The sequence below is a fragment of the Heptranchias perlo genome, unplaced genomic scaffold (genome assembly GCF_035084215.1).
Source record: "Heptranchias perlo isolate sHepPer1 unplaced genomic scaffold, sHepPer1.hap1 HAP1_SCAFFOLD_1891, whole genome shotgun sequence".
NCBI lineage: Eukaryota > Metazoa > Chordata > Chondrichthyes > Hexanchiformes > Hexanchidae > Heptranchias > Heptranchias perlo.
In genome coordinates this window covers 2,412-19,084 of record NW_027139157.1, presented here as the reverse complement: position 1 = coordinate 19,084, position 16,673 = coordinate 2,412, and the positions used below count along the sequence as shown (strand labels likewise).

The 16,673-nt window shown below is 48.7% G+C and overlaps 1 protein-coding gene across 2 annotated transcripts; it reads left to right on the top strand.

The window, feature by feature from the left end:
- Positions 1–450: 450 nt before the first annotated feature.
- Positions 451–12,370, top strand: LOC137309890 (uncharacterized). 2 transcript variants are annotated; one of them, XM_067977907.1, is made up of 3 exons: positions 451–562; positions 5,811–5,958; positions 8,965–12,370. In XM_067977907.1, exons 1-3 carry the CDS (start codon positions 452–454, stop codon positions 10,347–10,349), a joined length of 1,644 nt encoding a protein of 547 aa, XP_067834008.1. In that variant the 5' UTR covers position 451; the 3' UTR covers positions 10,350–12,370. The 2 variants fall into 2 exon arrangements, with proteins under 2 accessions (XP_067834008.1, XP_067834009.1); XM_067977908.1 differs by lacking the exons at positions 451–562; positions 5,811–5,958 and adding an exon at positions 5,977–6,060.
- The last annotated feature ends 4,303 nt before the right edge of the window (positions 12,371–16,673 follow it).

Below are 16,673 nucleotides of genomic sequence, written 5' to 3'. Positions count from 1 at the left end.
TATCGGCCCAGGACCCCGGGGAGAACTCCCCTGCTCTTCTTTGAATAGTGCCATGGATTTTTTACATCCAGCTGAGAGGGCAGACGGGACCTCGGTTTAACGTCTCATCCGAAAGACGGCCCCTCCGACAGTGTGACACTCTCTCGGTGCCTGCACTGAGAGTGTCGGCCTGGATTATGTGCTCGAGTCTCCGGAGTGGGACTTGAACCCATGACCTTCTGATTCAGAGGCACGAGTGCTGAATATGTGAATCCAGTACAGGCCTCAAACCCCCCTCACGTTGCCCTTCGATTGTGAGCTCGGTGAGTTGAAGCGGCTCTCTCCCCGTGGCTTTAGTTAATATTGCCTGAAAGGCCTCTGTTCCTCGGGGTCCCCAGCTCAGCGCCTGCTCCGTGTGCCTGTGATCGGGTTGGAGGTGAGGGTGAACTGACTGGTATTTGTTCTCTGAAGGATGAGCTGGAGAAGGAGTACGGTGGACCTGTTCATGATTGCCGCTCAGAAACTGCTGTGGGAATTTCTAGAGAGGCTGGAGTCCATCCTGCCCCAGCCCAGGATTGATCAGGTAACCGGCAGAGAGAAACATCCCCCCGGAGAAACCACTCCTTCTGTCCATGATTCTGCGTAACTAAACGTCCTGTGTATAAGCTTCACTCTCACCAGGAGAGCGAGTTATATACAGATACAATTTGTCCACTTTTTACGGTAGTATGAAGCTGTGCATAAGCTGATGGTTAATTGGTTGTAAAATGTACACGGAGGATCTCAAACTCTCTTTTTTGTTATTTTTACCGTACATCACCAGCCCAGAGGGCACAGAGGCGAGTATTTATTCATCTCCACACAGACACAGCACTTGTCGTTTGTACAGTCTCGAGCAATATCTCCCGCTCTCCGTGAGCTCCGTGTCATCTGAAAGTCAGAGGTTGGGGGGTGGGTTTACAGAAGCTGTCTTCCCCCCCCCCCCCCCCCCCCCCTGCCATATTGCTACACCTGCTACTCTCTGCAGGAGGGAGTGTGATGGGAGGTGATGGGGGGCATAGCACAGTAACCCCATCCACCACCCTAAACATTCACTCCCTTCACCACCGGCGCACCGTGGCTGCAGTGTGTACCATCCACGGGATGCACTGCAGCAACTCGCCAAGGGCTTCTTCGACAGCACCTCCCAAACCCGCGACCTCTACCACCTAGAAGGACAAGAGCAGCAGGTACATGGGAACAACACACCACCTGCACGTTCCCCTCCAAGTCACACACCATCCCCGACTTGGAAATATATCGCCGTTCCTTTCATCGTCGCTGGGTCAAAATCCTGGAACTCCCTTCCTAACAGCACTGTGGGAGAACCGTCACCACACGGACTGCAGCGGTTCAAGAAGGCGGCTCACCACCACCTTCTCAAGGGCAATTAGGGATGGGCAATAAATGCCGGGCCTCGCCAGCGACGCCCACATCCCATGAATGAATGAATTAAAAAAAAACCAGGTCGCCCCCACAAACTGTTCCCGACGCGATGCTGTTGAGGGTCAGCTGGGACGGCACGTCGTGACTCATCCCGAATAGAAACATAGAAAATAGGAGCAGGAGTAGGCCATTCGGCCCTTCGAGCTGCTCCACCATTCAAAATGATCATGTCTGATCCCTCTATCTCAATACCATATTCCCGCTCTCTCCCCATACCCCTTGATGCCTTTTGTGTCTAGAAATCTATCTAGCTCCTTCTTAAATATATTCAGTGACTTGGCCTCCACAGCCTTCTGTGGTAGAGAATTCCACAGGTTCACCACCCTCTGAGTGAACAAATTTCTCCTCATCTCAGTCCTAAATGTCCTACCCCGTATCCTGAGACTGTGACCCCTCGTTCTGGCCCCCCCCAGCCAGAGGAAACATCACTCCCTGCATCCAGTCTGTAGCCCTGTCAGAATTTAATTACATTTCAATGAGATCCCCACTCGTCCTTCTAAACTCGAGTGAATACAGGCCGAGTCGACCCAATCTCTCCTCATACGACCAGTCCTGCCATCCCAGGAATCAGTCTGGTGAACCTTCGCTGCACTCCCTCTATGGCAAGTATATCCTTTCTTAGGTAAGAAGACCAAAACTGCACACAATTCTCCAGGTGTGGTCTCGCCAAGGCCCCTGTATAACTGCAGTAAGACATCCTTGCTCCTGTACTCAAATCCTCTTGCAATGAAGGCCAACATACCATTTGCCTTCCTAACAGCTTGCTACACCTGCATGTTTGCTTTCAGTGACTGGTGTACAAGGACACCCAGGTCCTTTGTACATCAACATTTCCCAATCTATCACCATTTAAATAATACTCTGCCTTTCTGTTTTTCCTTTCGAAGTGGATAACTTCACATTTATCCACATTATACTGCATCTGCCATGTATTTTTTAAAAATACGTTCATGGGATGTGGGCGTCGCTGGCGAGGCGGCATTTATTGCCCATCCCTAATTGCCCTTGAGAAGGTGGTGGTGAGCTGCCTTCTTGAAACCGCTGCAGTCCGTGTGGTGAAGGTTCTCCCACAGTGCTGTTAGGAAGGGAGTTCCAGGATTTTGACCCAGCGACGATGAATGAACGGTGATATATTTTCCAAGTCAGGATGGTGTGTGACTTGGAGGGGAACGTGCAGGTGGTGTTGTTCCCATGTGCCTGCTGCTCTTGTCCCTTCTAGGTGGTAGAGGTCGCGGGTTTGGGAAGGTGCTGTCGAAGAAGCCTTGGCGAGTTGCTGCAGTGCATCCTGTGGATGGTACACACTGCAGCCACAGTGCGCTGGTGGTGAAGGGAGTGAATGTTTAGGGTGGTGGATGGGGTGCCAATCAAGTGGGCTGCTTTGTCCTGGATGGTGTCAAGCTTCTTGAGTGTTGTTGGAGCTGCACTCATCCAGGCAAGTGGAGGGGATTCCATCACACTTCTGACTTGTGCCTTGTAGATGGTGGAAAGGCTTTGGGAGTCAGGGGGTGAGTCACTCGCCGCAGAAGACCCAGCCTCTGACCTGCTCTTGAAGCCACAGTATTTATATGGCTGGTCCAGTAGAGTTTCTGGTCAATGGTGACCCCCAGGATGTTGATGGTGGGGGATTCGGCGATGGTAATGCCGTTGAATGTGAAGGGGAGGTGGTTAGACTCTCTCTTGTTGGAGATGGTCATTGCCTGGCACTTGTCTGGTGCTAATGTTACTTGCCACTTATAAGACCAAGCCTGGATGTTGTCCAGGTCTTGCTGCATGCGGGCTTGGACTGCTTCATTTTTTGCGGGGTTGCGAATGGAACTGAACACTGTGCAATCATCAGCGAACATCCCCATTTCTGACCTTATGATGGAGGGAAGGTCATTGATGAAGCAGCTACTCACTCAACTTGTCTAAATCGCCTTGAAGCCTCTTTGCATCCTCCTCACAACTCATGATCCCACCTAGTTTTGTGTCGTCAGCAAACTTGGAAATATTACGTTCGGTTCCCTCATCGAAATCATTGATATATATTGTGAATAGCTGGGGCCCAAGCACTGATCCCTGCGGTACCCCACTAGTCACTGCCTGCCACCCCGAAAAAGACCCCTTTATTCCTACTCTCTGTTTCCTGTCTGTTAACCAATTCTCAATCTATGCCAGGATATCAAAACCAATACGAAGAACTTTTATAGTTATATTAGGAAAAAGAGGGTGGTCAGGAGCAGTGTTGGCCCCTTAAAAACTGAAAGTGGGGATATTGTCATTGACAATGGGGAAATGGCGGACATGTTGAATAATTACTTTGCATCAGTATTTACAGTAGAAAAAGAGGATAGCATGCCGGAAATCCTAAGAAAACTAATATTGAATCGGGGACAGGGACTCGATAAAATTAACATAAGTAAAACAACAGTAATGAAGAAAATAATAGCACTAAAGAGTGACAAATCCCCAGGACCAGATGGTTTCCATCCCAGGGTTTTAAAGGAAGTAGGTGAGCACATTGCAGATGCCCTAACTGTAATCTTTCAAAGTTCTCTAGATTCAGGAACTGTCCCTCTAGATTGGAAAATTGCACGTCACTCCGCTTTTTAAGAAAGGAGAGAGAGGGAAAGCGGGGAATTATAGACCAGTTAGCCTAACATCTGTTGTGGGGAAATTGCTGGAGTCTATAATTAAAGATAGGGTGACTGAACACCTCGAGAATTTTCAGTTAATCAGGGAGAGCCAGCATGGATTTGTGAAAGGTAGGTCGTGCCTGACAAACCTGATTGAATTTTTTGAAGGGGTGACTAAAGTGGACAGGGGAATGTCAATGGATATTATTTATATGGACTTCCAGAAGGCATTTGATAAAGTCCCACATAAGAGACTGTTAGCTAAGATAGAAGCCCATGGACTCGAGGGAAAAGTACGGACTTGGTTAGGAAGTTGGCTGAGCGAAAGGCGACAGAGAGTAGGGATAATGGGTAGGTACTCACATTGGCAGGATGTGACTAGTGGAGTCCCGCAGGGATCTGTCTTGGGGCCTCAATTATTCACAATATTTATTAACGACTTAGATGAAGGCATAGAAAGTTTCATATCTAAGTTTGCCGATGACACAAAGATTGGTGGGCATTGTCAGCAGTGGAGATGAAAACATAAAATTACAAAGCGATATTGATAGATTAGATGAATGGGCAAAACTGTGGCAGATGGAATTCAATGTAGACAAATGTGAGGTCATCCACTTTGGACCAAAAAAGGATAGAACAGGGTACTTTCTAAATGGTAAAAAGTTTAAAAACAGTGGATGTCCAAAGGGACTTGGGGGTTCTGGTACATAGATCATTGAAGTGTCATGAACAGGTGCAGAAAATAATCAATAAAGCTAATGGAATGCTGGCCTTTATATCTAGAGGACTGGAGTACAAGGGGGCAGAAGTTATGCTGCAGCTATACAAAACCCTGGTTAGACCGCACCTGGAGTACTGTGAGCAGTTCTGGGCACCGCACCTTCGGAAGGACATATTGGCCTTGGAGGGAGTGCAGCGTAGGTTTACTAGAATGATACCCGGACTTCAAAGGTTAAGTTACGAGGAGAGATTACACAAATTGGGGTTGTATTCTCTAGAGTTTAGAAGGTTAAGGGGTGATCTGATCGAAGTTTATAAGATATTAAGGGGAACGGATAGGGTGGATAGAGAGAAACTATTTCCGCTGGTTGGGGATTCGAGGAGTAGGGGGCACAGTCTAAAAATTAGAGCCAGACCTTTCAGGAGCGAGATTAGAAAACATTTCTACACACAAGGGGTGGTGGAAGTTTGGAACTCTCTTCCGCAAACGGCAATTGATACTAGCTCAATTGCTAATTTTAAATCTGAGATAGATAGCTTTTTGGCAACCAAAGGTATTAAGGGATATGGGCCAAAGGCAGGTATATGGAGTTAGATCACAGATCAGCCATGATCTTATCAAATGGCAGAGCAGGCACGAGGGGCTGAATGGCCTACTCCTGTTCCTATGTTCCTATTATCCCTAATCTCATGTGCTTTAATTTTGCACACTAACCTCTTATGTGGGACTTTATCAAAGGCCATCTGAAAATCCAAATACACCACATCCACTGGTTCTCCCTTATCTATTCTACCAGTTACATCCTCAAAAAACTCCAGGAGGTTTGTCAAACATGATTTCTCTTTCGTAAATCCCGTTGATATTTTCTAAGTGTCCTGTTATCACATCCTTTATAATAGACTCTAGCATTTTCCCTACTACTTATGTTAGGCTAACTGGTCTGTCGTTCCCTGTTTTCTCTCTTTTTAAAAAAATAAACCCTGTTTCCTTTCTACCTGTTGCCTCGACAGCTGCTGGCCACCTGTGTGGATGTTGGATGCCTCTCCCCGGGGGAACAGGCCCTCGTGTCTGTACTGGTCGGACCCTCCACAGCCGTTCCTGACGTTCTCCTCACTTTGATGCAGCGAATCCGACAACAGCACAGCGAGGACCCGAGCAGTGAGTTCAACAGCAGTCTGGTGTGTTTTACTGTAGCCCATCCTGGCCCCCACCCCCAGGAGAGCAGGAAGGTGCAGTTACTGGACTAATAATCCGGAGAACGTGAGTTCAAATCTCCCCGGGGTAGTCTGAGAATTTGAATTCCGTTTAAAAAATCTGGTGTCAGTAAAAGTGACCATGAAGCTGACAGATTGTCGTAAAAACCCAACTGGTTCACTGATGTCCTTTAGGGAAGGAAACCTGCCGTCCTTACCCGGTCTGGGCCTCTGTGACTCCAGTCCCATGCTAACGTGGTTGACTCTTAACTGTCCCCTGTAGTGGTCTAGCGAGACACTCCGTTCCGACCATTTCTTGGGGCATCAAGGGATGGGCAATAAATGTCGGCCTTGCCAGCGAGCGAGATTTTTTTTTATTCGTTCATGGGATGTGGGCGTCGCTGGCGAGGCCGGCATTTATTGCCCATCCCAAATTGCCCTTGAGAAGGTGGTGGTGAGCCGCCTTCTTGAACTGCTGCAGTCCGTGTGGTGAAGGTTCTCCCACAGTGCTGTTAGGAAGGGAGTTCCAGGATTTTGACCCAGCGACGATGAAGGAACGGCGATATATTTCCAAGTCGGGATGGTGTGTGACTTGGAGGGGAATGTGCAGGTGGTGTTGTTCCCATGTACCTGCTGCTCTTGTCCTTCTAGGTGGTAGAGGTCGCGGGTTTGGGAGGTGCTGTCGAAGAAGCCTTAGCGAGTTGCTGCAGTGCATCCTGTGGATGGTACACACTGCAGCCACAGTGCGCCGGTGGTGAAGGGAGTGAATGTTTAGGGTGGTGGATGGGATGCCAATCAAGCGGGCTGCTTTGTCCTGGATGGTGTCGAGCTTCTTGAGTGTTGTTGGAGCTGCACTCATCCAAGCAAGTGGAGAGTATTCCATCACACTCCTGACTTGTGCCTTGTAGATGGTGGAAAGGCTTTGGGGAGTCAGGAGGTGAGTCACTTGCTGCAGAATACCCAGCCTCTGACCTGCTCTTGTAGCCACAGTATTTATATGGCTGGTCCAGTTAAGTTTCTGGTCAATGGTGACCCCCCCAGGATGTTGATGGTGGGGGATTCGGCGATGGTAATGCCGTTGAATGTCAAGGGGAGGTGGTTAGATTCTCTCTTGTTGGAGATGGTCATTGCCTGGCACTTGTCTGGTGCGAATGTCACTTGCCACTTATCAGCCCATCTCAGATTGAAATTTTTAAAAAGCTGCAGATAAAGAGAGCCCAGAGTGGGTGAAACTCGATCTCCACCCCAGGCCATGGCTCCACGCGATTCTTGCGTTTTCCATTTGTTTGTTTTTTTAGCCAATCCCCCACCCGGAGAATGGAGTTAAGACAGCGGATGGGCTCAATTGGACAAGAGGAGGAGGTTGTTAAAGTGACAGAAGAGATGAAGGATGATGTAGGAGCTGGAAGAATGGATCCTCCAGGACAGTCCCAAACTTCGTCACATACGTCCTGCCCCCACCCTGAGCCCTGCTCACCCACCACCCTGACCCTCAGCACCCGCCTCCCAGTCCCCTAGTGTGGTTAATTCTAAATCCATCGACCGATATCCCCACAGCCTCCACTGCAGTCTCCTCCAGCTCGGTGGCCCAGCCTCATGCTCCTGGCTCCCCTGACACCAGCCTGCTGTACCTCCCCCACCTTCCCCCTGTCAGGTGCAGAGCCTTCCCCCAGCACAACCCTGAACCCCTCCCCTCACCACCCCTCCCCACACCTTCAGAAGCCTCCTTAAAACCTACCTCTCTGTTGCTTTCAGTGGCTAACTCTCCTACTGCTGCTCAGAGTCTCTTTCTCCTGTGTGAGGCACCTCAGGACATTAACCACATCAAAAATAGGATTAAAATGTACGTTGTTTGCAGGTTTTGTAGTGGGGAACGTTGAGATTTGGGATGGGGTAAGAGATCAGATCAGTGACAGACTATGTAATGCTAGTTTAGTGTTTGTTGGGGTCCTGGTCCACACAGAGGTGGGAAGAGGAGGCAGAGAGCTGCCACAGGAGGTCGAGGTGCTGCCATGGCACATCACCACCTCCTCCGTCGGCAGGTTCGGTAAATATCAGGTTTAAAACAGAGCGAAGACCAACGATTCCGTGGGAGAATGATCAGAGTCAGTTACATGGAATCATAGAAAGGTTACAGCACGGAAGGAGGCCATTCGGCCCATTGAGTCCGTGCCGGCTCTATGCAAGAGCAATCCAGCTAGTCCCACTCCCCCGCCCTATCCCTGTCGCACTGCAGATTTTTTCCCTTCAAGTACTTATCCAGTTCCCTTTTGAAGGCCATGATTGAATCTGCCTCCACCACTCCCTCAGGCAGTGCATTCCAGATCCCAACCACTCGCTGTGTAAAAAAGTTTTTCCTCATGTCACCTTTGGTTCTTTTGCCAATCACCTTAAATCTACGTCCTCTGGTTCTTGACCCTTCCGCCAATGGGAACAGTTTCTCTCTATCTACTCTGTCCAGACCTTTCATGATTTTGAATACCTCTATCAAATCTAGATTAGCAATGGACTTCTCAGTAATGGAAATATCGAGAGAAAGCAAAAGGCCGGAGATGAAGGGTCTAATCTATGATCAGCAAAACCTGCTGTACCTGCCCTGGGAGTGTTTGATGGGACAGTGTAGAGGGAGCTTTACTCTGTATCTAAACCATGCTGTACCTGCCCTGGGAGTGTTTGATGGGACAGTGTAGAGGGAGCTTTACTCTGTATCTAAACCATGCTGTACCTGCCCTGGGAGTGTTTGATGGGACAGTGTAGAGGGAGCTTTACTCTGTATCTAAACCATGCTGCACCTGCCCTGGGAGTGTTTGATGGGACAGTGTAGAGGGAGCTTTACTCTGTATCTAAACCATGCTGTACCTGCCACACTGACACTGACAGTCTTCACTTTGATGAACATAAAACTGACAAAAATGTAAAGTAACAGGCACTGACAACTTGATGAAACATCTAAATCCATTTTGCGCTTTAGATCCCAGTCGGCGTAGCTTTGAGATGGAGCCTGGAATTCCTGGGATCAGCTGTTCGGTCGAATCTGTCCTAAATGGAGGTCACTGTCCTCGAACGGAGCAGCTGACCGTCGAGCCCTGGGAGGAGGAACAAGGCAACAAAGCTGACCCAACCCTTGAAAGTGTGAAGAACCCAAGGGAGGGGGGCTGTGTGAGACGTCGAGGAGAAGGGGGAGTGGAGACCGAAGGGGGACGAGCAGGAGGTCCATTGTCTGGAACTGCAAATGAAGGAAAGGAAACTGAGAACCGAATCAGCAGGACCAATCGATACAGCCCTGGGCCCAGCAGGAAGGTGTATCCCCTGAGAGGCCGGGGATCGGCAGCGAAGGGCAGAGGGAGCGAACACCATGGGGGCATGATTGGGTCATCGGTTAAACGCTTGGTCTTCTCTGCTCTACATTTCGACCAGTCGTCCGATGAACACTCTGCGGAACGTCTGTTCCCCTCCCCTCCCGACCCACTGCAATCTCAGATTAACCTGCACAGCACCAGCCCAGTGACGGCCTCGACCAGCCGTCAGACCGAGGGCACTGAGTCTCAGTCCGAACCCGTCGATCCCCCGGGGCCGGGGTCAAACTCTGCTCGTCCCCCCGCTAAAACCCCTCCCGGCCAAACACATTCCAGCTGCCCGGTACTTAACCCAACTGATTCCAATTCACCGTCACCAAACCAGGCCTGTGATCAGACTCCAGTAAACAGCATTGATCTGAAGGCCATGGCAGCAGCTCCTCTGTCTCGCGAGGTCCAAGAGCGAATTTTAGATTCTCCACTCTTCCAGCCCAAGGTTCTCCTGCTCAGACTGACCGTCGATCAGAATGGTCGACCTGCGGCGCCTGAGAGGTGGGGGTTACGGCGGGACGTTCGAGGTGGCGATGGGGGCCATTGCCAGCTGGGTGTGGCAGCTAACCGTGCCAGGCAGAGATCAGGGCAGAATCCATCCACAGGACGCTGGAATCTGCGTAAAAGACCCCGAGGATCACGACTGAAAGCAGCAGAGACGCTCTCCAATCGGGCTGCTGCTGAGGAACAGGCGATGGTGCTGCAAACAAACTCCAACCTGAGCCTGCTCCTCTCCAGTGAGGAATCCTCGCCCTCCGACGGCAGTGACTACGAATACTTCCCCTTCTGCAGCCAGATTAAATTCTCAGGTAGGTGGACCAGGTACCAGAAGCGGAAGGCAATCGGACAATTCATTGAGTCCTTGAACAGCGGCGAAACAAACCGCTTTCCGCTCCAGATATCTCGTCACCTTCCGGCCGTGAACGGGCACGGTGCCAGGGACCGGGACAAGAGGCCGCAGCTGACCCATCTCCAGAAACATACCTTTAGTCTGCAGGCTTCACGATGAGGTGGGTGCACTGTGACTGCGGTTTATACTTACTGTAAAACATGGTGTATAAGTCACACCTGTGAATGTGCTTACATCCCATTGAATCATGGAATGATGCAGCACAGAAGGAGGCCATTCAGCCCATCGTGCCTGTGCCGGCTCTTTGAAAGAGTTTTTCAATTAGTCCCACTCCCCTGCAATTATTTATCCAGTGATTTATAAAGGTTTAGCGTAACTTCCTTGCATTTGTAGTTTGTGCCTCTATTTATAAAGCCAAGAATCCCGTATGTTTTAACAGCCTTACCAACCTGTCCTGCCACTTTCAAAGATTTGTGTATGTGCACCCCCTTTAAAATTATACCATTTTGTTTATATTGCTTCTCCTTCCAAAATACACAGGAAGGAGCTAAATAGCTGCAAGTAGGGAATTCACAGAACTACAGAGGTAGTAAGAGCAGGTCCTATACTGACTTCACTGATCGCAGCCCAGGAGCTGCAGGAGCTCCCGTTTAGTTCCAGGGCTGGCGAGAGGTGTCGATACTGAGTGAGGACAGGATCAGGCTGGGCTGTGATTCCTGCCCACACTCCCTCCCCTTTCCATTCCTCTCCCCTCCCCACCCGACAGACACATGATCCTTTACCAAGACTGAGTCAGCTGCAGGTGAAGTGAATTTTTTTTACGAGCTGTGTATTCATCTTTTCTGAGCAAGCACAATCCTCATAGTCCACCGACCGTTAAATACAACCCTCTGCGAGCTGGGCCCCCCGCAGTGTCGAGTTAACTGATCTCAGATGGAGCAACGTTCGGCCTCCTGATCACTGACTCCTGCTGGAAATTCTGTCTGTTTCCCTCCCTCGGCAAGTGGTGAAATTGAATTCAACAAATCTGAAAACTGTCGGATTGTCATAAAATCCCATCTGGTTCACTGATGTCCTTTAGGGAAGGAAACCTGCCGTCCTTACCCAGTCTGGGCCTATACCTGACTCCAGTGCCCGCACCAACTCTCTAACTGCCCTTTGAAGTGACCTAGCAAGCCACTCGGTTATATCAAATGGGATGGGCAATAAATGCCAGCCTTGCCAGCGATGCTCACATCCCGAGAATGAATAAGGGAGAAAAAAAAAAGAACCCAACAAAGTACCAATCCGCATCACTTAGGAGTTGGTGCTTTGCACCACAGAATCTGCCTCATCCACCTGTAAAAACCAGCTTGTGTGACGAGGCACTGGTCACTTCAGCAACGTCTCACGCGCTGTTAGAGTATCTTATTAATGAATTAATATTTTACAAATCAGGTCGGTGGACCAGTTTTAGAGACAATTTCTTCAGTCACCCTCCACATGGCTGTTTGACCATGAAGGCAGCATGATCCAGCCCAATCCCGGCCTCACATGATGTCCCCACTTTCTCGCAGGAGTGATAAGGAGCATTTCCTCCCCTCCATCCTCACCCAGGGCCCTGAGGCAAGTCACAGCCCCTGAGATCAGCTAACTCAGTGTAGACCAAGGATTAAACCTGGGACTTTCCTGGACCAGGTGGTTCAGTACCACCGTGGGCAGCTAGAGTCTGAACCTAATATGAAGAAAAGCATTCCCTCAATTAGCCAACCCTCCAGCTTAACATTTACATGAAACTGGTTAACTGTGTTACAATATTATACCCACATCAAGCCGTGTGCTACCAGAAACTAAGGTACTCGGTCCTATCCGACATGGAATATAACGGGGCCTTCAATTTGGGGAAACAACACCTGGTGGAGTGGGGTTGGTGAACACGTAATTTATTTATTGGGATTCAGCAGTTCTTATTACACGAACTTGATGAAGGGGTTTTCTGTAATATAAACTATATTTTCTTTATGTATGAGTTTTGAGATAAATCATTGTGTACCATAACCTATTAATGAATATTGTGAATCAAATTATACTGAGCTACTTGAAAAAGTTGTTTCCATCCCAGTGTTTGATTACAGTCTTAGTGCTTGTCATAAAGTGAAGTACAGTTTAATTTTTATTGTAGTTGAAACTATTAAAATTGTCATTTTTTATTAAATTATTCTATACAAAAACTCTGTCCAGTGTTTTTTCAGCTCTGTGTCTATGAAACAAACTCTCAGCCCACAGGAGGCATGTGTAACCTCCATTCCCCCAAACGATGAAACTTGTTTCTCCACCTATCCCTGGATAGACAGGATGAAGACCATCCCGAGAGAGAGACCAACTGATGCCCCTGGATTACCACAGGTCACGTTATGTACCTGACAAGAACAGGCCATTCGGCCCATTCACACTTACCCTAATCTTTGCTGAGCCCACCCCCAGGTACCTACCCCTGCTCCAGACAACCAGAAACTGAGAGCTGTGGCCAATTCAGGAAACCTCTCTCAAGGATTCCTCTCTGACCCCTCACAGACGATCAGCCAGTCCCCAAACCCCCAGATTATCAAGAATGATTCATCTCATCGTCCTCCTTTTCTAGAAATGAGTCTATTAGCAGAGACAGTCCCTGCAAACCACCTCCGGAAACCTGCTCCAAGAGTCATAACCCTCTGAGAAAAGTAAAACTTCTAACCTCACTCCCCATTCCCGCTGATTTACATTGGGTCCTGGGTCGCCACTTCCTCAGTTTTATGGGTGACCCTGAGTTCACCTCAAACAGGATGAACTTGCATGTTGTCACTGCCTTTAATCATTTTAAATATCTGAATCTGATCCTCTTTAAGTCTCCGTCTTTTAAGCAAATACAAATCCAAAGCAACAATTTACATCACAGGGCAGTGAGGAACAGCCTGTTCCATCACCCAGCCCCTGCCCTCTGTTACCAGCCCAATATTCTACATCCCTCGGGGAACTCTCATCCGTGCAGTCCACTCTCTCTGGTTCCATCACTTTGCCCTGAATTACTTTGCGTGGGAAAGGTACAATGTATTTAGCTCCATTAACATCTCACAAAGCATCTGTGGAGAGAGTTAACATTTCAGGTTGTTAACCTTTCATCAGAACTGGTCACTTGTCGCCTCACTGTGCAAAGTGACTGCTGCATTGGCTGCGAAGCGCTTTGGGATGTCCTGAGGATGTGAAAGGAGCTATATAAATGCAGGTTCTTTTTTTAGTCCCCTGTTTGATGACAACTCTTCCAGACACCTATAGACACCTATCCCGGCAGATCAGAAACATACTGTATAGGGAAATAAACGTAAAAAATAAATTACTCTCAAAATCTTCTCACTGGTTTAATGAGAGAGAAATGGAAATTTATTCAAAGTTTCACAGATCAACACACCACTGTAGGCACATGGACAGAACAGTCATTTAAAACAAGTTATCCCACATTATTTCACAGAACTAAATACAACTCTGCTCCACATTCAAGACTGCCTTGCATTGTTCCTGTTGGATTAAATCTCGGCAATGCTGATGCTGTATTATAGAATACACAGTCGCGACCACCATTCGAAGCAGACCGGAAAGACCCTGTCTTGGATCAGACCATCTCCCTTCAACGTGAAATCAAAAGCAAAAAAATGTGGATGCTGGAAATCTGAACTAAAAACACAAAATGCTGGAGAAGCTCAGCAAGTGAGGCAGCATCTGTGGAGAGAGAAATAGTTAACGTATGTTCTGAACTTGAATGTTCCGACGAAAGGTCTTTGACCTGAAACGTTAACCGTTTCTCCACAGTCGCTGCCTGATTTGATGAGCTTCAGTATTTTCTGTTTTCATCCCTTGAACAGGGGCATGGTTTTGTCGATCTCTCCCCATCCTCTGCTTTTCATGAGTTTTTAAACATTCTCAGCTGTTGGTGTTAATTTCCCACTTGCTGTGTCTCTGCTACTTTCTCAGCTTTCTATTTTGATCTTTTCTAGGTGAACAGTTTCACAAGAAAAAGGGGAAGGGCTCAGACTTGGCCCTTACTGCCCAACCCAGACAGAGAGAGAGAGAGACAGCAAACGCCTGTGGTACCAATCGCAGAACGTAGCTGGGAGGGGCGAGTGCTCTGTCAGGACATCTCCTCCGCCAGGAAGCTGCAAAACTCTGCTGCCCGTATCCTAACTCGCACCAAGTCCCGTTCACCCATCACCCCCGTGCTCGCTGACCTACGTTGGCTCCTGGTCCGGGAACGCCTTGATTTTAAAATTCTCATCCTCGTGTTCAAATCCCTCCATGGCCCCTCGCCCCCTCCCTATCTCTGTAACCTCCTCCAGCCCTACAACCCTCCGAAATCTCTGCGCTCCTCCAATTCTGGCCTCTTGCGCATCCCCGATTTTATTTGTTCCACCATTGGCGGCCGTGCCTTCAGCTGCCTGGGCCCTGAGCTCTGGAATTCCCTCCCTAAACCTCTCCGCCTCTCTCTCCTCCTTCAAAAGGCTCCTTAAAACCTACCTCTTTGACCAAGCTTTTGGTCACCTGTCCTAATATCTCATGTGGTTTGGTGTCAAATTTTGTTTGATAATCGCTCCTGTGAAGCACCTCGGGACGTTTTACTATGTTAAAGGCGAACAGTGGAATTTCCTTCCAAGAAATCCTGATCCTTTAATTATTCTAATGGGAACCTTTGTGTGTAAGATATACACACAGATAAAAGAAATGACACAAAGCCTCCTCGGAGGACCAGGACCCAAACTTCACTCCTCGGATTGCTGCTGTGTTCACGGTAACCCCACACAGGAGAAAAGCAAGATCTCAGCAGCTCAGAAAACCGATGGACCCTCTCACTCTATCCCATCTACACCTTGGGGAAGAACGATTCACCGTACAGCAAGTCACAGGAGGCATAACCAGCACCCAATCACACCTCAACCTGTGCTACATGGCTCCCACTGTGATAGGGCATTGGGAAGAGGGGGGGTTGCAATGGGAGGCAACGGAGTGGGGCACCATGGAGGGGGCAATGAGGAGGGGCCTTCAGATCTCCCCTCAATTTAAAGGGCAAAAGTATTAACGAAAAACACAACGGTGGCTTTAAAAAAATATATTTAAGTTGATTCTGACGTCCTTTTTCAAGTGGGACACAATTAACTCGTGATACGTTATCCAAACCATGCCACAGAGTGACTTCCTCTTCTCCCCCCCACCGAGAGACTATCTCAAGTCAGAGCACTTGTTCGAATGACGTGAAACGTGCTGTGTTGAAGCACCCTTCCTGCCACAGTGAGTGGTGAACCACCCTTACCCCCTCCCTGTATTACTGAGCACAATCCATTAACAATATGCAGCTCCAGGTCACTAAACGCCATGTCCTCTCCAGATATCGGGGGGCGTATAGCAGGGTTTTGTGGCGTGCTCGTTAGTTTTGGTGCACGAGAAATTATGGTGAGCACGTTCAAACCTGACAAACCCTGTGCCTCAGCCCGAACCCTTGCAGGGCTCCTCACTGACACCAGCAATAGTCAGATCACAACTTCATACAGCAGCTAGCAGAGCAATGCATGCTGGAGTTCGAATACATCCCACCAGGGAGCAGCTGGGGGCTGGTTCACATGTTCGGCCCTCCAAAGATTGTGGCTGTGGTGAGCACGGGACAGGTGCTCCCCTATGTCTGGGGGGTGGGGGGAACTCTTATATAACCCTTGATTAACTGGTTTCAGCACAGCCCTATCTGGATGTCTGCTGTCTGCAGCTACAAGTGTAACTGGAGAGCAGGTGGCTGCCTGGAGCCGGACAACATCTGGTCCACAGGTGTGCTGTTGTCGGTACATGTCTCTACAATGAGAACAGGGATGAGAATGACCCACAGACAGGGATACCCACACTAACCAGCACAGCAAAGCTCATTCACGCCTGTATCTATCAGCATGAAAACACCAAGGCGACTATCACACCTTTACAGGTATCTGAGGACCTGCTGCCCATAGATCACTAACAGAGACTATATTTACAAAGTACACAATACACAATACAACAGTGGCAGCAAAATCACCACCACAATGACTTAAATAGGGGAGGATTCAGCTGTGAGTTGACCTGTGATGAGATACAGCAGGTTACGGAGGGAAGGACGGTCATCGACATTCAGCTTGTTCTGGGAAATTAATCATTACTCTGACCAGAGCGTGAGATAATTCTGCCCAATGGAGCACGGAACTGATTCCATAAAAAGAGTCTGACAGCTCACTCAACAAAAACCCTCTGCTCAGTAACTCCGCCATTTCTCATTCTGCACAATGTATTTTGGGAAGGACGATCCCACCAATTACCTCGAGTTCTGTTTTCCCGCAGACTTTCTCACAACACACTGCAAGCAGGAGAAGTAATGACACCCCCTGGTGGTGGAAAGAAGATGATGTCGCAAGCTGGGATTCTCCTCAAAACACGTATCAAGCTGCCACAAAGCCTCGTGCT